We start from the raw sequence: 26067 nt of genomic DNA, 5'->3' as shown, positions 1-26067 counted from the left end.
TTTCTCATTTTCAGGTAGATTGTTTCATTTTGGTGTCAAATATCCAGCTATCTCAGATTTTATTTGCATTTTCTATGTTCTTTTTCCTACTGTTTTTTTTGTGTGTGTGTGTCAGCTGACTTTTTTTTAAGTAATTACCATGTTAACTAAATCAGTGTTAATATTTTAATTATAAGGAGATGTAGTAGTGCTAGATTGTTCATATAATGGAGTACCTAGATGACATAATAATTAGTCCTTCAGAAGTCAAATGAAATACTGATTTTGAATTAGCTGATCATTTTAACTTTCAGCATTGTTAAATCTTGTTTAAATACATAAACTTATCTGTGCTGTATCTTTTTAACAGTCTTTCATTGAATTTTAGATGCTACCAGTTATAAAATGTGCTGTTATTTCATATATCACTAAAAAAGAAAAATTGCTGCCAATTACATGGTGAATGCCATCAGTTATAAAGCAAGTTATGAATAGAAATGTTGGTAATATATGAGAGAAAAATATGCCTTAGAAGTGATAAAATATTTTGCTTTTGTTTGATATCTTAAACCACAGGCAGGAGTAGTGGTAACTTGTATATAAGTTTCTACATGGTAGTTGATTTAAATATTAAGATTTTTAATCATGGTTCTGCTAGTTTTCCTTAATTGTTTTTAAGATGAGTTAAGGAAATGGTATGATGGATAATTAATAGAGAGAAAGAACATTAAATTGTTTATATTCTTGTTTTTGTTTTTGTTTTATTAAAGGTAGTAAATCAGACGTAAAATAGATTTTTACATTTGCTTTATGTTGCCTTTAAATAGGTGTGTGCTCACATCGTCCAAGCTATTCGCATGGAAGCCACTAGAGTTCGTGAAGAATGGGAACATGCTATATCAAGCAAAGAAAATGCCAATTCTCAGCCCAATGACGAAGATGCCTCCTCTGATGCTTATTGCTTTGAGCTGCTCTCGATGGTCTTAGCCCTGAGTGGATCTAATGTGGGCCGTCAGTATCTGGCTCAGCAGCTAACTCTGCTCCAGGATCTCTTTTCACTGCTCCACACGGCCTCACCTCGAGTCCAAAGACAGGTGACTGGTCATACCACTTACCTTTGGCTTACTTTTTTCCTTGAAACATTGTTAAAAATTGCACTATCAAAAAGAATCACCTTAGGGTCTTAAGTATTGATCTTTATTTTTTGTTTTGTTATTTGGTTTTTTGGATTGTATTTTAACTCCATGTTTTTGTTTCTGACTCATTGTTTGAGAATATGGAAGAGCAAAATATGTTCCATTTTTCTACTGTGCTATTGTGATAAAGAATAGCCTGTCTACTGATTGTCTTACTACTATGAGATATGTAACGTTTCTTTATTCCCGACCAAATAAAATACATGTTTTTCTTGCTGTCCTAGAGTGGTAATTACCACTTCAGAAATTAAAAATCATGTTTTTATTTTTATTAAATTTTTGTTTTTATTTTATTTTTGTCCTTCTGAAAGCTTTTGAAGTCATAGAACAGCAGCGAGGCTCACTTAAAAATATGAAAACTTTAGAACACCACTCTTTTAAAGGAATTCTTTCCTTTTATTTTTCTTATCAGGTAACCTCCTTACTAAGACGAGTGTTGCCTGAAGTGACCCCTAATCGTCTGGCCAGCATCATTGGAGTGAAATCCCTCCCCCCAGCAGATATCAGTGATATCATTCACTCAACAGAAAAAGGAGATTGGAATAAACTAGGTATCTTGGACATGTTTCTAGGATGCATTGCCAAAGCACTCACAGTACAGCTAAAAGCCAAAGGAACTACCATCACAGGAACAGCTGGTACCAGTGTGGGCAAAGGTGTTACAACAGTTACTCTTCCGATGATTTTCAATTCCAGGTTGGTCATTGCATCTATTTTAGTACTAAAATAGAACAGAGAGAGCTACTATTTGGAGAATTAAAGATAGGATTTCAGTCCACCGCCATACCACCCTGAACGTGTCTGATCTCGTCAGCTAAGCAGGGTTGGGCCTGGTTAGTATTTGGATGGGAAAGATAGGATTTCAAATTCCACTTTGTTTGATTATTCACCAAATAGAGGCCATAAACAACTAACCCATGTATAAAAGAGAATGCTGTATATAATAAAAGTGTCATTTCAAGTTAGTGGGGAAAGGAAGGTGTGCTGAATATGTGATATTGGAATACTTCTCATATAGAAAAATATTGTAGACACTTGTCTCATGCCGTATACAAAAATTAACTTGAGATCAATTAAAGCTTTATGTATATTTCTTTTAAAACTCCACTAGGACACATTATAGAATATTTTTATAATCTTCAACCCAGAAAGACCTCCTTAAAACACAGAACCCAAATGTCACAGAGGAAAAATTCACAGATTTGGCTACATGAAAATCAAAGTTAATTACATGAAAATATTTTAAAATATAAACTGACCTGGGAAAAATATTTAATACCTATATAGTAGATAATGAATTATTAGTCATAATATTTTAAAAATGACTAAAAATTAATGAAAAAAGACAAACAACTGGTAGAAAAATACATGACAAGAGCAGTTAGTCCCAAGAAGAAAAATTACAAATGCCACTAGACAAATGAAAAGACACTTCACTGGTAATCGGAGAAATATTAGATTAAAACAATAGGAAAATATCTTCTTGGCAGCATTATGAACAAATAGGCATTTTTATGGCATCTAATATAGATTACTACATCTTTTGGGGTGTCAGTTTAATAACATATCACTATATTTAAAATATGTTTATCCTTTGACCTACCAATTCTACTTCTCGAATTGTTTCCCTAAAAAACGTTTATACATGTGCACAAAGATATGTGCAAGGAAGTGTGTTACAGAATTGTGTGTAACAGAAAATTAGACATCTGGAACAGTACTAGTCAAAGAGCCAGTCCATGACATTAAATAACACCAAGATATAAATCAGTGTGTTACTTTCTTCTTCTAGATAGTCTTACAAAAAAAAAATGTCAGAATCCCTGGGTGGCACAGCGGTTTAGCGCCTGCCTTTGGCCCAGGGCACGATCCTGGAGACCCGGGATCGAATCCCACGTCGGGCTCCCGGTGCATGGAGCCTGCTTCTCCCTCTGCCTATGTCTCTGCCTCTCTCTCTCTCTGTGTGACTATCATAAAAAAAAAAAAAAAATGTCAACTGACCTAAAAGCTAGTGTAGTCAGTGATGTAGTTAACATATTCTGGTAGAAGCCCTTAATATCTCAGTGTGGTTTGGTAACAAATAGCTTGTAGTCTGTGGATATGCTTTGAACAGATGTATTCTAGAAGATGCAGGGTATAAAAATAATATATAAACAAATATTTGGAAGGGAACATGTCTCAGAATAGCTCCTCTCTTAGGATTAAAGAGATAAATTATGGGTAATATTTTGAGTAATTTCTTTTTTAAATGCTTTAATTATTTGAATCACTTAAAAATTAAAATGCATGCTAAAATAACAGTTTTCATCATATTTATCTGTAACTGTCCCTGACTGGTTTGCATAAATGCTGACTTTTCTTTGTAGTTATGTTCGTCGAGGTGAAAGTCATTGGTGGATGAAGGGCTCAACTCCTACCCAGATCTCTGAGATCATCATTAAACTTATTAAGGATATGGCAGCAGTGAGTTCTCATCCTCCTGATCATTATGTTACTGAAGTGCAGTAGAAATCTGATTAAAACAAGCAGCTGATTCTACTACATTAATAGCAGAAATACATTAGTGTTACTTTGCTTTACTTAAAGCTTCTGTTCAGTAGGTTAACCATTGTGATGTTTGTCTTTTTGGTCAGTGATAAATTTGTCCTTTGTGTAAACTGTTCATTTCAAGCTTCCCAATTAGTTTACTTGAGAATTGTTACATTAGTCTTCTAAGACTTTAAAACTTAAAAAATAAAATACACATTTTGAGCCCTACAAATCAGCCTAAGTCCAAAACCCTAATCAAAAATTAGGGCTCCCCAAAGTGAAAGTTTCTCATTCTCTTTAGCTGTCCTGGTTTTTTATAAAGCTTTTATTCTTTATTAATATTCTCCACCATTGTCTTTAGATGTTCTTTTCAGGGAGATCTGGGAAAATGGAGGAAAGGGAATTACTTCTCAGAGCACCTGGCTCTTACTGGTGGCTCCATAATGCTAGTTTCCTCACATTCCATTATATTTTCAAGCTAAGGGGAGCAAGATGCGGTAGAATGTGGGCTCCTGAAAGGTTGAGCGGACAGCAATTTGGAGGAAGAGATGGAGGAACTGAACTGCCCTTTATAAGAGAGTTAATAACATGTGGATGGGAAGCGAGAGAGGATATTCTGGGGAAATAGGAAGCTCTGTCTTTTTTCCCCAACAGCAAGGACATTTCCTCAGTCAGAGAAATGAACTTTCTCACTTCTCAACAAGTCTTCCTCAGGATGTTCATTGGATAAAAATATTTAGGAAAAATATTTAGGAACACCTAAGCTTTGTAATAGGTGTTTATATTCAGCAAAAATCAAGTCAGCTAATAAAAGTAGTTGTACTTTGAATCTATTTATGTTCTTGGGTTCCTTGGGTTCTAGTAATAATAATCATCTAAAATCAGTTAACTTAGCTGTATAAATTTTGTGTTAAATAACAAGGCTTCATAATCAAAATTTCTCAAGCATAGTTACTTTAGTACTTCTATTAAGTTTTTATCTAAATGTAAGAGGAAATGCTCTTGAGCTCTGTAGGAAGAGTATTGAGAACCTTATTTTTTATTTACGATCATTAAAATAGTGATTAAAAGCTGAATTTTTCAGAGTTGTGAAGGATTTTTATTTCAAAAGTATGCTGCTGATGTAAAGCTGCACTAACAGGGGCGCCTGGGTGGCTCAATCAGTTGCACATCCAACTCTTGGTTTCAGCATAGGATGGTAAGATCAAATCCCACTTGTTCCTCTCCCTCTGCCCCCCCCCACTACTTGGGCGCACACTCTCTCTCTCTCTCTCAAATAAATAAATAAAATCTAGTTTTTAAAAAGTTGCACTTATAAATAAATCTTTCCTTTTTAATGAGAGATGTTATTTAAGAGAAGAGAATTTACTTTTATGATTATATGTTTCTGGTTGCTTATTAAATTATTCTCTCCTGCTCAATAGGGTCATCTGTCTGAAGCATGGTCCCGAGTGACAAAAAATGCCATTGCAGAAACCATCATTGCCTTGACCAAGATGGAGGAAGAGTTTAGATCTCCAGTGAGATGTATTGCAACAACTAGGGTAGGAATTTATTTTCATTTGGTCTGTATGGTTGCAGTAATAGGTTTGAACAAACTTGAAATTGATAGATCAGTTTAATCCAATTTTTTATACCAAATATTGTATTTACCATAAAAGTGATAAAGGCTTTTTTTGAATTGTGAACTAAGTATAGTGGTTATAAACATTCACTATTATGTGTTCTTTATTCCTAGTTTTTGTAATTATTTAGGAAGCTAAGGATAAACTGGTTAGAGAAGGCTAAGTTACCTATGTTATCTTTCTAATGATATGTTTACTGTAGCTTACACAGTAAGTTTAGTGTCAGCATTATGGTTAGATAGACTGAAGGTCCTTCAAAGACAAGGCCCTCCCTGACTCATTTTGGAATGGCCTAATTACTCTAAAGTGAAGCCTACCTACTAAATTTACAGACCTTACTTTTAAAAAAGCAAAAAGGGTATGCCCTGGGCGGGGTAGGACGGAATCTCTTAGCTAGCATGTAGAATTACATTCTTCAGATGAGACGTCCATAGTAATTTTTGATCTACCAAATTTCATGTCTCATGTACTTCCAAAGGAGATTAGGGATTTCCTTGGAGCAGAATCAGTGTGGCAGCATTAGGAAGAAATAAACATTGGCAGAAATTGCTTGATTTCAAAGCTTGAATTCAAAGCTTGATCTCAAAGAAGAGAAACTGTATTTCTCTAGGGCAGAAAATACCACTTCATGTCATCCTGCTAGTGAGCGTGACATGTGAAGCCGTTACTCTGGCAGCAGAGCTTTAGCACCATACACATGCTCCTTTCTTTCCTTCTACATTCCCCTTTCTCCTTGCACACTTTATTTTTGTTTCAGTTTTTCCTTTTTTCTATTTTTCCCTGTCACGCTCTTCATATGCAGTGACACTCATGCACTTCTTAAATAATTAACTTTTTCAGTAATAAAAAAATATATCATTCTATGTAAAACTGAAGCTTACCCTTTGAGCCCCAGAAAGTTCTAAACTGTCTCTGAGGGCTGTTTTCCAAAGTCTGCTAGACATTTACTTATCTCTGATAGTCCTAGGTGTTTAGGAGCATACCGAGACTTTTGAGGAGCTCTTCTTACCCAGGAGAATTTAATATGTACCCACCTACTCATGGGATTGTATAAAATTAAACAGAATTAAAGTTATTGCACCACCTTGCTTGGAACATAGCACCTCAGGCAGATGATGCTAGATGGGAAAATATGCAAGAGGCGCCAGTACAGTAAATACCCAGTGTGTATATTCATTTACTAACCTATTGCTTACTTAGTAGACCAACAAAGGATAATTTTATATGTCAGGTAAAAACCAGAATGGTTTGTCACAGCAGCAGTTGGTAAATATTTGAGTGCCATTGAGTATACATGTATTTTCAAATTCAGCTCACATTTATTGAGTTGTTATCATGTGTCAGGCAGTCAGTGTTTTAGAAGTCTTTTTTAAAAATTCAATATTCTGACAGCCTTTCCTTTTAACAGCTCTGGCTTGCTCTAGCCTCACTGTGTGTGCTAGATCAGGACCATGTAGATCGTCTCTCTTCAGGGAGATGGATGGGAAAGGATGGACAGCAAAAACAAATGGTAAGATCAAAATTGTTTTCTAAAAATGTATCTTATTTTTCTTTATAAGTAAGCTCTAGCTTAGCTTTAAAAAAAAAAAAAAACACTTGCAAGTCAAAATTCCACCATGAGCAGAAACTTGTGTCACATTGCCCAAGGTCATCCCACAAGTCTGTTTCACTTAGGGTCCTCTCTTTGTAGCCTCTTAGGGGCTTTAATTATATAAAAGAGCTTTTCTCTTCTTCTTTAAGTCATGTTCGCATCATATCAAAATGTGTTTTTAGCCAAATCTCATTGTATCCCTAGATTTTACTCTAAATGTTATCGGTCATTTGGTAAGAAGGAAATAAAGCAGTAAGAGAGGCATCATGAAGTACCATTTATTCACAAATACACAGTACTTAAAGTAGGTTTGATAAGTGTCTCTAGGTGCACTGGAAGGGAAGACTTTATAAAGGCCCTCTGAACATTTTCTCACTGATATTCAAGTTTCAAAATGAATCATTTAGGATACAGAATGTTAGAACATGGGGGGAAAAATTTCTTAAGTCATTAATCAAAGTATATGTTTATTTATTAATCATTGAACTTGCTCAGCACATTAATTATTGAATTAGAGGTTTTGAAGACTTTTTAAACTTAAGTACATTTGCCATAATTCTGTTTAATGTTCAGATTCTAAATTCCTAATAGACCTCTCAGAACAATAACATTATTGTTGTGAATAAATTACATTCAATTTGTATGAGTGTCTGGGATGTTCTTGTTAATGTAATGTGACATGTGGGAATGCCCTGTTTCAGCCCATGTGTGACAACCATGACGATGGAGAAACTGCAGCCATCATTTTATGCAACGTATGTGGAAATCTGTGCACTGACTGTGACAGATTCCTTCATCTTCATCGGCGAACCAAGACTCATCAGAGACAGGTGACAGCTTCTCTCTGTGCACACAGAGCAGTATCTGGAGCACTGGATGCATTCAGTAAATTATGAAATAAATATGGGAAGGACGTTTGGTGTGATGGGAAGGGACTGATGCAAAGGGACTTTGCAGTCAGAGCCTCAGTGGAGTTGCCAGCTGCCTCACTTACTGCTGTGTAAATCAAGACAGTCAGCTAACCTCTCTGAGACTTAGTTTCCACGTTTATAAAAATGGGGCTGTTGTCAAGATTCAGGACAAGATTGGAAATATCTGAAAATTAGAGTGCTTAGTAAATAAAAGCCATTATTATTACCAAGTAATTAAATTTGATACTTCCTCCTTCACAGTGAGAAATAAAATATGTTTCCCTTTAATGAAACAATAGGTCTTCAAAGAAGAAGAAGAAGCTATCAAGGTTGACCTTCATGAAGGTTGCGGTAGAACAAAACTGTTCTGGTTGATGGCACTAGCAGATTCTAAAACAATGAAGGCAATGGTGGAATTCCGAGAACACACAGGTAGCAGAGGATTTAAGGTTGAACCATGCCTGCTGCTTAGGATTTAACTAGATGTTATTTACTTACTATGAATTATTTAATACTGATTATTTTGAGTATATTCTGATAACTATGACATCATTGCTCACTGTCTGTATTATTATATTTAGTGGACCATGTTCTATAATAGGGTATTAGACAACAGGTCAGGAAACCTAGTTTGTCATTCACTAGCTATGTTACCATAAGCAGGTCATTTTACCTCCAAAATGTGATTTTCTTTTTTTTTTTTTTCCTGATGTAGATCTTATTATACTCTCAGCTTAAAGTTACCCTAAATCTTACAAATTCTTAATTTTCAGCACCTCTGTAGTCTGCCATTTGTCTGACTGACACAAATTTGTGATGTTGAAGTTAAGTGAAAATCTGAACAAATTTAATTCTATAATAGGGGTATTCTTCATGCTTCAGGAGCATGGTCTTTTTTTCTCATAGCTGATTTTTTTCTTCCTATAATCTATCAGGGCCATATATTACATTAATAAATATTCGAATGTCGAAACATCTTTGTATTCATGAATTAAACTATCCTTTTAAAAAATCTATTTTTCCTGTAAATATTGCTGAATTCTGTGTATTGTATTTAGATTTTTTCCATCTGAGTTTTAAAATTAGCTTGGTCTGAATTTTTCCAATCTTCCTGTTCTTTTTTCTAATGTTCTGTTCTTGTTTTATGGATTGTGTTCTTTCTTTGTTTCAAATATTTAATTAATTTTCTTTTCATATTATTCTGTCAATTTTAGTTCCTTGGATGGGAATTCTTCTGTTTTTCAAATTTTATATTATCTAATGATAGGTTTTCTTCTATGCCTTATAATTTTGTCATTGTAGAAATTCTTAAAGATTTACCTTCAATGTATTCTTATTTAATTTTTATTATATTTTGTCTGGAACTACGCTTTTGGAGCTGGGGGTTTGCCATATCTTCTCAACCTACTATCTGTTTGGCTTCAGATAGGTCTCTAGTTTCTTGTCCCTTTTTTGTTACTAGTTACTTTATAATTAGGACAGCTTACAGCCCTTCTACTGTAAAACTGCCAGGCTGATTTCCCAGGAATAGTAACAGATACAAACCTGATTTTCCTGTTGTTGTGTTGTTGTTTTTAATTAGTTGTATTAAAATATGTAGAAAACATATTCTTAAGGAGGATTTTTTTCATTTTCTTCTTGAACCTAGGCAAACCCACCACAAGTAGCTCAGAAGCATGCCGCTTCTGTGGTTCCAGGAGTGGAACAGAGTTATCTGCTGTTGGCAGTGTTTGTTCTGATGCAGATTGCCAAGTGAGTATATGGTTAGACAGTCAAGCTATCCCAGTATGGAATAGCATGTATTCCCTGGTGACAGATTTACTTCATATAAATAAGAGGTAGAGCTCAGCATCACTTCAGTTTTCTAAATTAATATATTCCACATGTCAAGAATTAAATGCTCTATTAGAGCTAGAGAATGAGTCAGATAAGTTTCTCAAACTCAAACCAGACAGTGTGTGTTTATCAGCTACCACCATAATAAATATTTAATGTTTGCTTTTATGCTAGAAATAGGTAAAAATCTATGGACTGCATTTCCTTTGCCTCTTACATACTTTATTCACTTATTTCCCTATAATAAACTTCCAATATTTGAGAGTTCTTTAGTCCTGAACATCCATTCACGTACTCCATGCTCTCCAAGTATTTTCAGTTCCTCAATTCAGTTAACAAAAACTTGAGTAGGGCCCTGCTAGTGAAAGATACGTGTATGTTTTTTGTACCCATTTTGGGGAGGGGGTAGGTGGTGATTGGGAGATTGTATTTCAGGAATTTCTCTTGCTTCATGACTATACACAGAAATAAATAGATTAAAATTATATTTCACTTTTTATTAGCATTCCCTTTGTGAATTTTTTAAATCACATTAAAAGAAAAATTACACACTGAAAAAATGTAAATTAAAATTTTTAATTACACACTAAAAAAATTTGCTAATGATCCTTAAGTTATATTCAAATAAAGAATAAAAATAGCTTTATTTTTACCTTAAATAACCTTAACGTGTATTTCCAGTGGGAAATATCTTGGAAAATTAATATAATGGATATAATTACCAGGCTGTGTGCCTTTTTCAATATTTTATATGCCTTTATAATTTATCTTTAATAGGAATATGCTAAGATAGCCTGTAGTAAGACGCATCCCTGTGGCCATCCATGCGGAGGTGTCAAAAATGAAGAGCACTGTCTGCCCTGTCTACACGGCTGTGATAAAAGTGCTACGACGCTGAAGCAAGATGCTGATGACATGTGCATGATCTGTTTCACTGAGGCGCTCTCAGCAGCACCAGCCATTCAGGTTGTCTCAGCTCTTAAAATATTAAATGTTTCTAGAATTTAACATGGGAAGGATAAATATATCTGTTTAGTAAACAGATCCCTGAACTTTTTACATCATTGAGAGAAAATGTGCCACTAGCATCTCCCAGTTTGTTGAAGAGCAAATTCCATCTTTTTATGTTCTGTTTCCATTTTGTGTGTTCAGCTTTCATTTGTTATTTGTGTGAGCCTATATAATCAATAGAATGTATAAAATGTTCATAAGAGAGGGAAAAACAATTAGTTTTTCTAATAACTACTCTCTTCTTAATTTCCAAAACCCAGAATGGTAGCATTATGTAATTGATGTATACATAGTGATACATGCCTCTAATGTCTCTATATGTAACATGTTTGCATACTTCTATAATATTAGTAATATTAGTAATATTATTGGAGTTACTATTTGCTAAATATGTTTTTTTTAATTTGACCCCTTATTTATATTTTCAGTTCTTAGGATTATAAGATAAATGAATATTCTCAAAAAATAAATATTAAATCTTTAAATCAGTAGTTCCTTCTATGAGAAACAAAAGGGAATAATTTTAAATTAAAAAAAAAATTTCCTAACCTGGCTTATTCTTTATAAAGTAGCATTAGTATGCAAGTGGTAATGAATTGGAAGAAGCTAAAGACCTAGTTAATATAGGTCTTTAATAAAGATCTATAATAAAGACCTGATTAATATTTCACGAATAACATACAAGTACTGAACTTTTATTGTCCCAAACTTGATTTTTCTCTTACCCGCTTCAATTATCACCTTCACTGAATTATCTGCCAGTTATTCAAGTGTTTATTATTATCACATTTGCTTATATCCTTCTCTTTTTTTAATTTAAGCTGGACTGTAGTCACATATTCCATTTACAGTGCTGCCGACGAGTTTTGGAAAACAGATGGCTTGGTCCAAGGATAACATTTGGATTTATATCTTGTCCCATTTGCAAGGTATGAAATGAGAAATTATCTACCTTATCTGTTTTTATCTTTATCTTCACCTTTCAAAATAAATATGTCAGCATCTCTTGGTGACCTTCCCAGTTTACTTTTTAAACCCCCAGCCCCCACCAATTTCTGCTCTTTTCATCCAGGTGATGCCAAAGAATATTGTAAGATCCCTCTATCTATTATAATATATTTCAGAACAGTAAGTGTCAATTAAAAGCTGATTAAATGGAATTAAACATATTGTATCAGAAAATTCATTTAGACATTGTCATCTTTAAAGGGTGTTCATCATCACTTTCAGACCCTTCAGAGTTCAGATCATGTGACATGACAACAGGTGACTACCAAAATGAATGAGCCTGTAGTGCTTGTGGGCTCTGATACCTGCCATTAAAGATGAAGTCTGGGCTTTCATCTTCATGAAAGACTCTTTTAGAATCTTAGGTAAAATAAGGAGAAAATTGTTGACATTTTGACACATCTCTTTAAAGATAATCAAAGTAGCAATTTGTTTTGGCAAGCTAGTGATGATTAACTTAAAAAAAAAACCTTTAAGAATGTGATTAACAATGGCTTATCTATTAATTATCCATTCCTTTTTGTTCTATTAAGTTCTCCCTATTTCCTTCAGATATGCAGACTGGTATAAAGGGTATAACATGGAAAGACTTAGCACAGTCATTGCTTAGTTAAACTGAGGAACAATCAAAAAAATTGTAGTAATTTGACCTCTCTTCTCATATAGTGCCACAATGAAAAGTCGCATTTAGGAAATGATATGTGGTGTGATAGAGAAAATACTACCTCCTCGTTTCTGTACCTGGCATTCAACCCTACCCAAGGAACCAGACAGAACACACACACAAGAGGGAGTATGTCTTATTTGTGGCAACAAGGCAACCTTTTATTCCCAGAAGAGCTAAGGCAGCAGGAGCTACATTGCAGACTCAGGAAATATAAAGCTAATAAAACAGAATTTCATGTTTTATGTTCTATTTGCTTCTGTTGTCCCTGATCTTGGAAAAATGAGGGCTTGAGAGGATTTCACAGGATTATTTCTAAATGGCATTTTATTTAGAAAACTTATTCACTCTCTGGTTATCTCCTAGCACAGTACTTGGTTCTTAGGTACACACTTAAGTATTTGTTGAATTCAAAGATAAATGATTCTATTAAATAATGTTTATTTTTAAATTTCAGAACAAAATAAATCATATAGTATTAAAAGATTTGCTTGATCCAATAAAAGAACTCTATGAGGATGTCAGAAGAAAAGCCTTAATGAGACTGGAATACGAAGGTCTGCATAAGAGTGAAGCTATCACAACTCCTGGTGTGAGATTTTATAATGACCCAGCTGGCTATGCCATGAATAGATATGCATATTATGTCTGCTACAAATGCAGAAAGGTATGCTATAAATTATACTAGGAATTTTTAAAAACTAGAGATCACCTTTGTGATTAAGAATTGAATTGTATAATGATATCTAATTCTTACATCTTAAGTCTGAGGTTAAAAATCAGAAAGCTTGATACTATGAAGTTGAATTTTTTTATTTAATTTATTTTGGGGTTTTTTTTAACCTATACAGACTTATTTCCAAAGCATGTGATATTTCTGTACACAAGCTAACTTCACATCAGTAATCTCCTGTTTGCCAAATCCATTTGGTTCTTAAATAAATGTCTCCTACTTGACTCTTTTCACCATTTCCTCATTAAAATTCCTTAACTTCCAGAACAATACTCTTGATGTCTTCTTTCTTTCTGGTTATTTATCTGTAACTCCTTTATAGGGTTCCTTTCCATTCACCTCCTCCTTACGTAGTTTCTTAGCACTGTATTCTTGCCTCATAATAACCTACTCAACTTTGCTGAGCTCTTGTATATCTTCCTTTGCCAAACATCTGTACCATTCTGAACTTCCAAAATTTTTGAGATTTATAAACAAATATTTAACTGCTTACTGGACATTTGAATTTCTCACATACGCTTCTAAGTCCATGTGAGGAGTATTACATTATCAACTTTGACTCTCATTCTCCAGTCTTTATTTACAAAGTCTTGTCAACTCTGTCTCTAAATCTCTCTGAGTTCTTTTTTCCTGTTACATCTTCAGCAACCCTAATCATTTTCTTTGGTAATTATAACAGCCTTCTTACTGAGCCCCTAGTGTGGAGCTCCTGGAGCTTCCATTCCATCCTTTACACTTACATCACTACTAGGAGATTAATATTTCTAAACCTCAGATCTAATGTGTAATTTTCCTGCTAATGATCCTGTATAGCCCTGTCCACATCTCCAGTCTCATTTCCCAAAATGCTACTATTTGCACCCCATGCTACAAAATACCAAACAGTTTACAATTCCCCAAACTCAGCCAGGTTTACTCACTCACTACTGACTCCTGCATGCCATTGCATAGGCCATTCCTCTTCATGGAATGCTTTTCCTACTCCTCCTCTACATTTTACTCTCAACTGACACTCACTCAGACTCACATGCTTGTATGCATAGCCAAATCTGTCTAACCACACTTCCATTTCACCTCCTCTGTAATTTGCCCACACCTCTGCTCCACTACCACATGATTTTGATATATTGCATGCCTTCCTTTGTAGCACTCCTTATTTTGCATTAGATTACTGATTGACTTGTCTCTGCACCACTTGATAAGTTCTGTGAGAACAGTGTTTTTTTATTTCTCTTTCTCCAGTACTTGGCACTTATTAGACACTAAGTTAATTAGAGAGTGAATAAATGAGTAAAGGAATCTATCTGTAAATGAAGAGTTCATCATCTCCCAGTGTAACAAAAAGAAAATACAGCTGATGAATGGAAGGCAGAATAGGGCTGAGTGAAGTAAGTCAATCAGAGAAGGACAAACATTATATGTTCTCATTTATTTGGGGAATATAAGGGAAGGGAGAAGAAATGTATGGGAAATATTAGAAAGGGAGACAGAACATAAAGACTCCTAACTCTGGGAAACGAACTAGTGGTGGTGGAAGGGGAGGAGGGCAAGGGGTGGGGTGAATGGGTGACGGGCACTGAGGGGGGCACTTGACGGGATGAGCACTGGGTGTTATTCTGTATGTTGGTAAATTGAATACCAATAAAAATAAATTTATTATAAAAAAATAAAAATAAAATAGTAAAATCCAATGTAAAAAAAATTCTTTACAAACAAGTATGAAATTTTTCTGTATTTGAAACAATAGAAAGTTATTTCTTTGACATTCTTGTAGGTCATCTTCTGAACTTTATCCTAATGGCCTTTGAGTTTGTTTATAAGATAAAGACCTTTATTTTTAAAAGTCATTTTGAAATAAAATACTGAAAATCTGACATAAAAAAAAAAAGGAAGGCAGAATAGGTAGATGATAGCCAGAAAGGCAGTTAAGTATACATACATCCAAGGCAAGACTAATAGGGCCAAATACAATTTGTGGAACTTGTATTGTTACAAAATAACAAAATATTATTTCTGTGTGTTATGTGCTAAAAACATCATGAACGAATAGTGTGTTACCACAGGGATGACAGTCCAATGTCTAGGAAGCAAGCAGGGAATCTTAGAAAATGAAACAACTGTAATAAACAGTAGACCTCAGGACAAATAAAATACTTCTGAGGCCAGATTTAGCTGGTAGACAATCATTATAACCTCTGTATCAATGAAACCTGTCTTTTGACCTGTTTTTCTGTTACAGATCGTAAATTTATATTGACTCATCTTGTTTATCCTCAAGTATGGATATAGCTTTTTGGCTATGGGACATGTTGTACATGCAGACTGCCCCAATTATAATTGGCTTCATTTATTTTGTGCCTAGAGCAATACAGATAAACCAGTCGCCAAGATAATTTCATCTATTCAAATGTGTATATTGGATACTGCTGAGTTCCTACATATAATATAGCCTTATAAGTATGAGCAGTCTTCTGAGTGGAATTGCCAAATTTCCCTTACTTTTATTTTTTTTTTAAGTAATCTTTATGCCCAACGTGGGGCTTGAACTCACAACCTCAAGATTAAGAGTTACATGCTCTACTGATTAAGCCAGACAGACATCCCTTCCCTTTCCTTTTTAAAAATTTTTGTATGATCAAAATTGATTTTTTTCTATCCCATTAGCCCAGGATTCTAATTATGTACTAATGTTTATTTTAGGCATATTTTTGTACTATAATATTAAAATTTGGAAATTTCTTAAGCATATTTATCAAAGCAGTTAGAAGGAAACATTTAACACTTTAAAATGAGAAAAATTACTCAAACTTTACTCTGAAAAAGCAGTGTCATATCATTACTTAATGTCTTATTCTTGACATTTACTTGGAATATTTATTATACATTCTTTCATTATTTTAACAATACAATGTTTGAAATTCCTACTGTAAGGATGAGTTTATTCCAGAATTGAAGCAGATTTATGTCATACTCTGATCCACATGGCATGCAAAGGAATGTCTTAAATATAATCGTATTTTCTAAGACCTCTGGATCTTACTTTCACTATGCTCATACTGTATGTCCCATAGCAAGGCCTTCTTTTTTCCTGCCGTAATCTAATTGTGTACTCTGCACAGGCATATTTTGGTGGCGAAGCTCGCTGTGATGCTGAGGCTGGACAAGGAGATGATTATGACCCCAGGGAGCTCATTTGTGGTGCCTGTTCTGATGTGTCCAGGGCTCAGGTGGGCAGAACATTTTATTAAAAAGGACAGCTTAGAAATGATAAACCTCCAAATTTTTTTCAAAAATAATAATATAATATCGTGGAAATAGTATAAAAGGTTTTTTGCCCAGTGCTTTTCAGATGTTATGTATAATTTTCCAAATTAATTCATAGATATTATTCTCTTGGATGTTATTTGCATTTTATAATTTTGTCCTCCATAAAATGGTCAACAAGTAATAAATGTTCTTATTTTATTTTCTTAAACCTGCAGTCACACTTTTAGATTTATCTCACTTTAGTGAAAGCTTCACAGTACAGCTGTGAGATTGATAGATGAAATATTAACTTATCAATTTGGTTGACCAGGAACAATTCACCAGGAAATTAAGTGTCTTCCTTATTTTTTTTTTTCTTTTTTGTTTTTGCTCCCCCCCGCCGCCCCCTCCCCACCCCGGGAAGACAGCGCCCCAAGTGTCTTCCTTATTAAATCAGATTGATTCTTGATGGATCTGAGATGAAAATTTGGGGCTTTCTCTAGACCTTTTGGGCAAAGCCACACATTTATTCGTTAATTTTTTTAATATATATGTCATTTTTTCAGTCAGTTTTGAGAGCTGTGTATACTCACAAAATATGAATCACTGATATATATATATATATATGACTATCTTAAGTGTAATTGAAATAGGCTCACTATAGTCTTGTGTCTTTGTATTTTCTTTTGCTATAGATGTGTCCAAAACATGGCACAGACTTTTTGGAATATAAATGTCGCTATTGCTGTTCAGTGGCCGTCTTTTTCTGTTTTGGAACAACACATTTTTGTAATGCTTGTCATGATGATTTTCAAAGAATGACTAGCATTCCCAAGGAAGAACTACCACACTGTCCTGCAGGTATGCTCTTAATATTTTTAAACATGATTGTGATGTATATACTTTCTAGTTTAATTTAATGATCACATGAGTTCTCTGTTCCAAGTAGCAGATATCTGGTTCAAACTAGTCTAAAGAATCAGAGGGAATTGCTTGGCTCTTATAAGCTTCTGACATTCTGAGTGAAGTGTAAAGATCACCATAGTGATGAGGGGTTAGGAGTTGTAGTGGAGACAGTTGCCTGGGGAAGGAAAAGGAAGTCAGCTAAAGATTAGTAAAAGATGCACTGTTTGGCACTAAAGGGCCATGTGAAGTTTGAAGTTACAAATTGATAATAGAACCATTTTAAGGATTTAGTGGGGTTTTGTTTTTGAGAAGCCTGGAACCAGCACCATAAAATGGACAAGTGATTTGATCTAGAATGGCTGGAAACTGGCAGTGTAGTGAGCATCAGAAAGTCAAGGATTTGAGCCACTAGAATACAGGAGAAATGATTATGTATGGAGGTCAGGCTGAGAAAAATAAGAATATGAAACCAAAAAGAAACTGAAAGATTGGGAGAGATCAGGAGGCTGATGGTCCCATTGAGGTGGGAAGGGAGGGAGGTGGAAGGTGAGGTAAACATGACCATAGAAGAGAATTTTACACGAGATAGATCTGAAATTGGTGAAAATACATTGAAGAATACTTACAGCACAATATATAATTTTGTAAAAGCTGGGAAACATATTCTCATCCACTGTTGTATCAGAGTGCAGATGCCAGAACCCAATAGAAAAAGCCATTTGATGGTGCCTCTCAAAATTTCAAGCATATCTACCCTTCAACAATCCCATATCTAGGGATATATACCTACATATATGAATTAAATAGAAAAGGAAAATATGAGGCTATTGCTTGTAATAATAAAAATTTGTAAACAATACAAGCATCTAGTAGGAGGGTGGTTAAACACTAAGTACTATGCACCATCAAAAAAAGAAAATGAGGATGAGGATGGAGTTTCTGTGTACTGATCTGGGAAGATGTAGAGGAGACTATTACATGAAAAATCAAGTTATGGAACAGGGTATACAGTATGCGATCTTGTAAGGAAGGGGGAAATGAAAATATATGCTCCCATTTGTTTATGTGTGCATTTAAAAAACACTGGAACAATACAGTAGAAATTAATAAAATTAGTTAACTATTGGGAAAACCAGAAAGATGGGTAGAAATGGGGGAAAGGTGACTTATATACAGATTTTTTTTGAAAGAAAGAGAATAAGTAGATTTTTTTTTTCGTATGGATACTTCTGCTGTTCGTTCATGTCAAAAAGAAATTGTTAAACTCTTCCTCCTCTCAAAACTTTTTTTTTTTAAGTAGATGTAGTAGGCTTTGAAAGAAGCAAGATCAGAATAATGTGCAGCTAGGTGTTTAGAATAATGGCCAGAAGAATAAAGATGTGAAGCCTAATAGCAGGAGGAGGGTGGTCAGCTGGAGGTGAGCAAATGAAGAGAGTGAGATGGGGGCAGCATCTGGATCAGGTAGCTTCAAGGGAGACAGACTTTCCTGATAAAAGCTGTAAGTCAGTGGTCTGGAAGTAAATGGGAACCAGGAGAGTCAGTCTTGCTTCCTGGTTCCCATTTACATTGTGTCCTCTTACGACACATAGGAGTGCAGGAGATAAGCAGCTTCTAGTTGAGAAAGTCATCAATGAGGCAAGCTGTGTCGTCAGGGAAAATCCATATTTTACTTAATAAAAGAAAGTTTCTTCTGTGTGCAGAAACAAAGACAACAACCCAACACTAAAAGTAATCAGGAGGTTAGCTAGTAATAAAACAAGTATTGTGGAGAACACAGCGGTGGAGTCATTGCTGAGAGGCTCCTGCAAAGGCAAGGCCTCCCTTCGCTTATTTACATGATCACCCAGGTCAGCCCAACAGAGGGACCTCACCCTGGAAACAGTCAACCAGAGGAATGAGGCAGGAAAGGATTTCGACAGCAGAAGGAAGGAACTGAAATTGATCCCGGGCATTTTCACATGTATTTTCTTATCTAAGTTTTTACAACTACAAGGTAGATGGTGTTACTCCACCTTCACAGATAGGAAGTTAAGGCCTCAAGAGGTTCAGTATCTGTTCTAAGATCATAACACTCAGACCAAGTCGTGCCCTCCCAGCCTCTCACTTTCCTCTAATTCATCCATTCCTTTAGAGAACTGGAATAGAATTAAAACAGACCCCACAGTGAAATCAGCAGGGCAGACAGCCATGCATTTTACTTAGAAGGACAGAAGGAGTGATTCTCTAACCATTGTCAACTCATTAATTCCAATTATTAATATATAGATGAGGACAAGAGTCCAAATTAAGAAATTAAAGTAGATAATTCCTCTATTACTTTCTAAAATATTTGCTGACTGCCTTCTGTCCTGCCAGGATATTTAACCTTCACAGCTCCCTGTGAGTTAAATATTGCTGTGCCTATTTTAAAGATGAGGGAATCAAAGATTGTCAACTTTGTCTCAGTTTTCTTATCTGCAAAGTGGGGAGAATAGTTCCTGCCTCTGACTGGGAGAAGATTAAGTTGAAATACTAGAACAGTGGCCGCAGTAGTAAGCATACAAATGTCTGCAGGTGTGTTTCGTTTTTACTTTTACTATCATTATTTTTCATCACCATGATTAGATTATGAACTCCAAAAAAAAAAAAGATTATGAACTCCAAGTTAGGGGCCATGCACTATTCATTTTTACCTCCCAACAAAGCAAATATTTGTTGAATAAGTGACCCTTTGTTTTCTCCCAGAAAAAAACAAGACTGCAATTTGCAGGAGCCATTGTCGATGGTGTCATGCACTTGAGTTAGAGTTTTAGATCTGCCATTGAATGTCCCTCCTTCTGACAACTCTCCCCCACCCACCAGGAGGCAGACAGAAGATCAGTGTACAGTGTGATATGGAGTGGGAAGTGTTAATATACTAATATACTTTATAATTTATAACTGGAATAATTACCTCTCTGAGTTTTAACTGCTGCCGTTGTGTCTGCTAGCTGAAACAAGCAGTTGACTTCTCCTGAGATGATCTGTTCTCTGATGCTTGCCCTCATGCCTTGGTCTTATGCTTCTGTGGAGCTTAATTTTTATTCCTCTATATGAGGCTACTGTTTGTTGTTGTTCAGTAGTAGTAAAACAACTTTTACTAAGTATATGTACTGTGCCATGCTAAGAGCTTCATAAACACTAGCCTTTTATCCCTCCTGTTTTCCTGTTTTTACATCACAGAAGTTTTTAAACGTAGGGTCACCTGGGTGGCTCAGTGGTTGAGTGTCACCTTTGGCTCAGGTCATGATCCTGGGATCCCGGGATCAAGTCCCATGTCAGGCTCTCCACAGGGAGCCTGTTTCTCCCTGTGCCGATGTCTCTGCCTCTCTCTCTATGTCTCTCATGAATAAATAAATACAATCTTAAAGAGTTTTTAATCCTAAAAAAGTGAAGATCTCATTCGACATTGATCTGGATAAGCTCATTCTATTCAATCTCATACATTTCTCTTAAACAGAGTAAAATTTACATTTATTGTTTTGGTTGCTAGCTGCAGGAAACTAATGCATACTTTATTCCTTCCTCTGCTGTTAGGAACTCTGCATTCAAGTATAAGCCCAGCCAGTATTCCCTACACAATAAAGCTCTTCCTTTATAAAGGAGCTAAAAATCCTCGTTAAATGATAAGAAACACATGACATGAAGCATATTAATGTAACAGGTCTTTTTTAAAAGAGAAAAAGTACAGTTTTTAATACATTTTTTAATTCTTATTTTGTCTATTTTTTTATTTAAATTCAATTAATTAACATATACCACATTATTAGTTACAGAGGTAAAGTTCAGTGATTCATCATTCTTATATAATACCCAGTGTTCATTACATCACATGCCCTCCTTAATGTCCATTGTTGAGCCTCATCTATTTGATTATTAAGTTTATATCTTCGCCGGAGTTCTTCTTTCAGATTGTTAAATTTTATACTATTTTACCATTCATATATTTAAGCTGATTTTCATTTTTCTATTAATCTCCCTTCAGATACTTTTAAAAATAAGTCTCTAATAAATCAGTCTTCCCATTCATCAGTGTATGCTGTTTCTTCATAGAAGATAGAAGGGTAACATGGCTTATTTACACTTTAATTTGTTTTTACTTGGAGAAAAACATTCTATACATAAGTCTCCATATTCTCTCATCCAGAATAATTTTCTGTTCAACTGAACTGACAGATTTTCCTGACCATTTTCATTCATTGCTCTTTACCTTAAAATGATGTATCTAATGCTCAACATCACTCATCATCAGGGAAATGCAAATCAAAACCACAATGAGGTATCACCTCTCACCAGTCAGGATGGCTAGAATCAAAAAAACAAGAAATAATAAAGGTTGGCAAGGATGTAGACTAAAAGGAACACTCGTACAGTATTGGTGGGAATGCAGACTGGTGTAGCCACTGTGGAAAACAATATAGAAGGTTCTCAAAAAATTAAGAATAGAAATACCAGGGGCGTCTGGGTGGCTCAGTCAGTTAAGTCTCTGACTCCTGATCTCAGCTCAGGTCTTGATCTCAAGGTTCAAGTCGCATGTTAGACTCCATGCTGGGTGTAGAGCTTACTAAAAAAATAATAAAAATAGAAATACTGTATTATCCAGTAATACCACTAATGGGTATTTACCCAAAGGAAATGAAAACATTAATTCAAAAAGATATATGCACCCCTGTGTTTATTGTAGCATTATTTACAATAGCCAAGGTATGGAAGCAACCCAAGTGTCCCATCAGTAAATGAATGAATAAGGAAGATATGGTCAATACACGCACACAATGGAATATTATGCAACCACAAAAAGTGAGATCTTGCCATTTATGATAACATGGATGGACCTAGAGGGTATTATGCTAAGTGAAGTCCGAGAAAAAAAGAATTCTGTATGATTGTTTATACATATGTAGAATCTAAAACTTATATGTAGAATCTAAAACACTTATATGTAGAATCTAAAAACAAAACAAAAAGCAAAAACAGACACGTAAATACTGAGAACAAACTGATAGTTCAGGATAGGGGGCACAAAATGGATGAAGGGGGAGTGGGAGGTTCAAGCTTCTAGTTCTGGAAGGAATAAGTCACCACAGTGAAATGTACAGCATAGAGAATAGAGTTATTGGAATAGCTTTGTGTGGTGACAGATGGTAGCCACACTTCTGGCGAGCATAGCATAATGTGTAGATTTTGTGGAATCTGAAACTGATGCAGCATTGTGTGTCAGCTGTACTTCAGTTAAAAAAAAATTAAACTTTCAGGATGATGTATCTCATTCATTAATAGAATAAGATCTGTTGGTCATAGGACAGAATGTGGTAGGTAAGGGATTCTGTCCCTTATATATATCTGGTTATATATACCTGGTATGTTGAATTTTTTATGGTGAACATTTTTACTTTTATAATTAGAAAAAATAACTTAAATTTTATATTTGTGTCATCTTTCTTTGAATAACGTATTGGTGATTTATATTTACATTAGGTTTGTGTGTATGTATGTATTTCTTTTAATTATATTCTTTTGCATCTTTCAAAATTATACAGGTCCCAAAGGAAAACAATTAGAAGGAACTGAATGTCCCCTCCATGTTGTTCATCCACCCACTGGGGAAGAATTTGCTCTGGGTTGTGGAGTGTGCAGAAATGCTCACACTTTTTAGAACATTCAGATTCCTTTGTCTACAGAGAAAAAATTGCCTTCATCCCCCAAGTGGATGTGGTAAAGTTAAACTCTGCTCAGGATAAGGACGGGACCATTTTTACATCCCATGAAAATGAACCATTCACAGTGCAAGAAGGATGCCAAATACCATGTACATAATTCTTGCTATGGAAAGTTTCCCCATTATTTTGGTTTATCTTCTTTTGAACCAAGACATCAAATTTGTGAGGTGTTTGCATGTGGCCATTACCGTCATTGGCCTGTGAAACATTGAACATTTATAGATAATTGATATAAAAGAATTGCCATGCCCATGGACTAAGAATGATGCTGGCTTTCAAGCAAAAAAGAAAAAAAATAATCATTGTTTATTGTATACTGCCTTTTTGTAATCCTGTATAATTGCATCACGGGTGAGGAGGAAAAGAGGAATATTCTGGTTTATTTCCTAGACTGTTATTTAAAAAAAAAAATTGTGTTAGGACTGGCATATAAATGTAATAAGTATCACACTGTATATAAAGATATCAATGTTTGTCCTGTATAAGAATTACTAAATTACAAATGCAGTTTCATTTAAACTTCTAGGTTAAGTTGAGCCTGAAATTTTAATGAAGTGCAATACTGAGTGTGCCTCATTATCTTGCAGCTGTAAACAATATTGGAATGTACATGTCAATAAACCACTGTACATTTTTATACAGTGATAAAGTCTAACAACTGTGTGAGGTATTGCTTCAGAAACAATTTAAATACCTTTAAGATCTAAAAATCCATCCAATTTTCCATAAAGAAATTCACTAATACAGCACAATAATAACTTTCCTAACTCTTAGGGAAAAGAAGAGTAGTGATGAAGTACATTTTGGAATCTTAGTTAAACAATGGAAAGAACATATAAATATGTGTGTAAATAAACAGATATACGCCAAAGACAAACAAAAAAACATTTAGGAAACTGAACAAACTCCCATCTTACTAACCAGCACCTTTTTGTACTTGTATAAAGTAATCAACAAAATTGCTGGGCTTTTTTTTTTCTTTGTTTTTCAGACTGCAGTGTGTTTCCTTCTTTTTCAGTTTTTCAGCCCTGACGTCTCTCCCCTCTTGTCAAAGAATTCCACCTGAATGTAGTCACACATGTTTCTGATGGTGGTTGTCTAATGGGACATGACAGCTCATTTTCCTGAGAACTGCCAGCAGTACCTGAAGAGTGCTGAAATTGAAACCGGCAGGCTTGGGTTTGAGTCCTGCCTCTGCCTCTGCCTCTGCCTCTGTTTTGGCTATGTGGACCTGAGTAAGCCACTTACCCATCTTCAGGCGCAATGTCTTAGAAACAATAATACTTAATCTAAGTCAATTAGAAAGTATTTACACAAACACTTCATCCCACAATAAAGTGGTATTTAAAACAGTAAAGGAGAAAAGAACATCTATTCAACACCTTCTAAATGGCAGACACCAAATTATAGGCCTTTCATTTAATCCAGAAATTCTGAAGGATATAACATTATTAATCTCATGACTTCAAAGGCTTAGAGAAGTTAAATGACTCCCACTGGATTCCAGCTAATCTAATCCAGATTTGGTTGAAAAAAAAAAAAAAAAAACCCTGAGATATAGGGCGCTTGAGAAGCTCAGTCAGTTAAGCTTCTGACTCTCGGTTTCGGCTTAGGTCGTGATCTCAGGGTCGTGAGATCAAGCCCCATGTCAGTTTCCTTGCTCAGCTCGTGGAGTCGGCTTGAGATTCTTTCTCCCTCTGCTCCTCCTGCTTGCTCTCTCTTTCTCTAAAATAAAAAAATAATTTTAAAAAATCTTTAAAAAAGAAACCTGAGATGTAAATCCAGTTCTTTTTGTCTCTAAAACCCAAGCTCTTTCTACCACATCATGCTTTGCTATTACTTCACCAACAGTTTCAATGAAAAGAAGTAACTGGACACTTGCAGTATGGGCAAGGTTACAAAGGGAACATAATACTATTTGCCTCAAGAAGCGTTCAGGCTAGATCCGGAGGTGCGCAGCTTTGATCTCCTGGCACGGAGCCCCCACGGCAAGGAGGCAGGCAGTTAGATGGCAGCGTCCGACTGCAGACCTGTGAGATCTGCTACTGCATGTGGTCCAAAGCTGCACTCTCCCAGCCAATGCAGGGGTGTAGGGTGCTAGGACCCGGCCATTTCTGCCCAAAGAAACACTCCTTTCTGGGCAATCTGCACCAGGACTCTGGGGCCAGCCGAGGCTTAGAGCAGTGCCACAGTCAGAGGCTTTTCCTTCTCGACCTTCCTTCTTCCTACCCTTTCATAGATGCCAAACCCGCACCGCAGTCTGATGGCCCTCCCTGCCTACTGCCCCATCACCCCTTCATCTCTTATAGGCATTACCCCAGACAGACTTCCTGCACTCTAACTTTATCTTGGCGTCTGCTTCCAAGAGGACCTGACGACCGACACACAGGAGAACAATACATTTTAAATGACTGTCTTAAATGATGTCTTCATTTCACAAATGATGTAAGGTAGCTTAGAAGAAATTCAGAGACTATAAAAGATAAATACTGAAGGGAGTTACAGTGAAGAAAAATTACAAAAAGAAATCCAAGGTTAGAGATGAGGGTCCAGTAAGTAACCATACAGTCTTACATAGTTACTAAAAAACAGGCCATCACCTTTGAGATAAATTTCGTAGCTAACAAAATGCAAGGCAGGAAACATGTTCAGTTACAACTTAAAGTGTCCATTTCCTCAAAAAAGTAAAGTGCAGGTACTGAGCCTCATCTTGAAGAATGGATAAATTTTGCTAAGCAAAAGTAGGAAAGAGCATCCCAGGGAGAAAGTATGATAAAAACTGAAGCAATAATGTGTTCCTCTGAAGTGGAAGAAAGCTCTTTGCTTTATTAATAAATATTTGAGTGCCATTCTATATCTACAGTTGACAGCACTTGCTCATGAGGGTGGGAACTGTGATCCCAACTGCTTAATAACCATGATTTACACACACAAGGTACCTGATGAACATGGCTTGGTGAGTAAATACGTGCAATGGGCTGTGCCAAGTGCTAAGAATAAGACAATCACAGACACATACAAAAATGTGTGAATAATGTTAAGAACTATAATCAAGGTTTTCTAATAACATTTGTTGGGGCACCTGGGTGGCTCA

General features: G+C 35.4%; 1 protein-coding gene across 29 annotated transcripts in view; it reads left to right on the top strand.

Moving 5' to 3' along the window:
• The window catches only part of MYCBP2 (MYC binding protein 2), a 266736-nt gene extending 243108 nt beyond the window's left edge, over positions 1-23628 (top strand). For all 29 annotated transcript variants that reach the window (XM_072760790.1, XM_072760789.1, XM_072760784.1 and 26 more), the window contains 14 exons: positions 807-1073; positions 1588-1871; positions 3542-3638; positions 5129-5248; positions 6738-6839; positions 7622-7750; positions 8131-8263; positions 9480-9583; positions 10445-10633; positions 11500-11607; positions 12808-13017; positions 16203-16310; positions 17025-17190; positions 22794-23628. In XM_072760790.1, coding sequence (XP_072616891.1) covers positions 807-1073; positions 1588-1871; positions 3542-3638; positions 5129-5248; positions 6738-6839; positions 7622-7750; positions 8131-8263; positions 9480-9583; positions 10445-10633; positions 11500-11607; positions 12808-13017; positions 16203-16310; positions 17025-17190; positions 22794-22909 — 2133 coding nt within the window. In that variant the 3' untranslated portion in view covers positions 22910-23628. The remainder of the gene's footprint in view (positions 1-806; positions 1074-1587; positions 1872-3541; positions 3639-5128; positions 5249-6737; positions 6840-7621; positions 7751-8130; positions 8264-9479; positions 9584-10444; positions 10634-11499; positions 11608-12807; positions 13018-16202; positions 16311-17024; positions 17191-22793) is intronic.
• Positions 23629-26067: the final 2439 nt, after the last annotated feature.

The sequence above is a fragment of the Vulpes vulpes genome, chromosome 6 (genome assembly GCF_048418805.1).
Source record: "Vulpes vulpes isolate BD-2025 chromosome 6, VulVul3, whole genome shotgun sequence".
Classification (NCBI taxonomy): domain Eukaryota; kingdom Metazoa; phylum Chordata; class Mammalia; order Carnivora; family Canidae; genus Vulpes; species Vulpes vulpes.
This window is presented reverse-complemented; position numbering and strand designations above follow the sequence as displayed.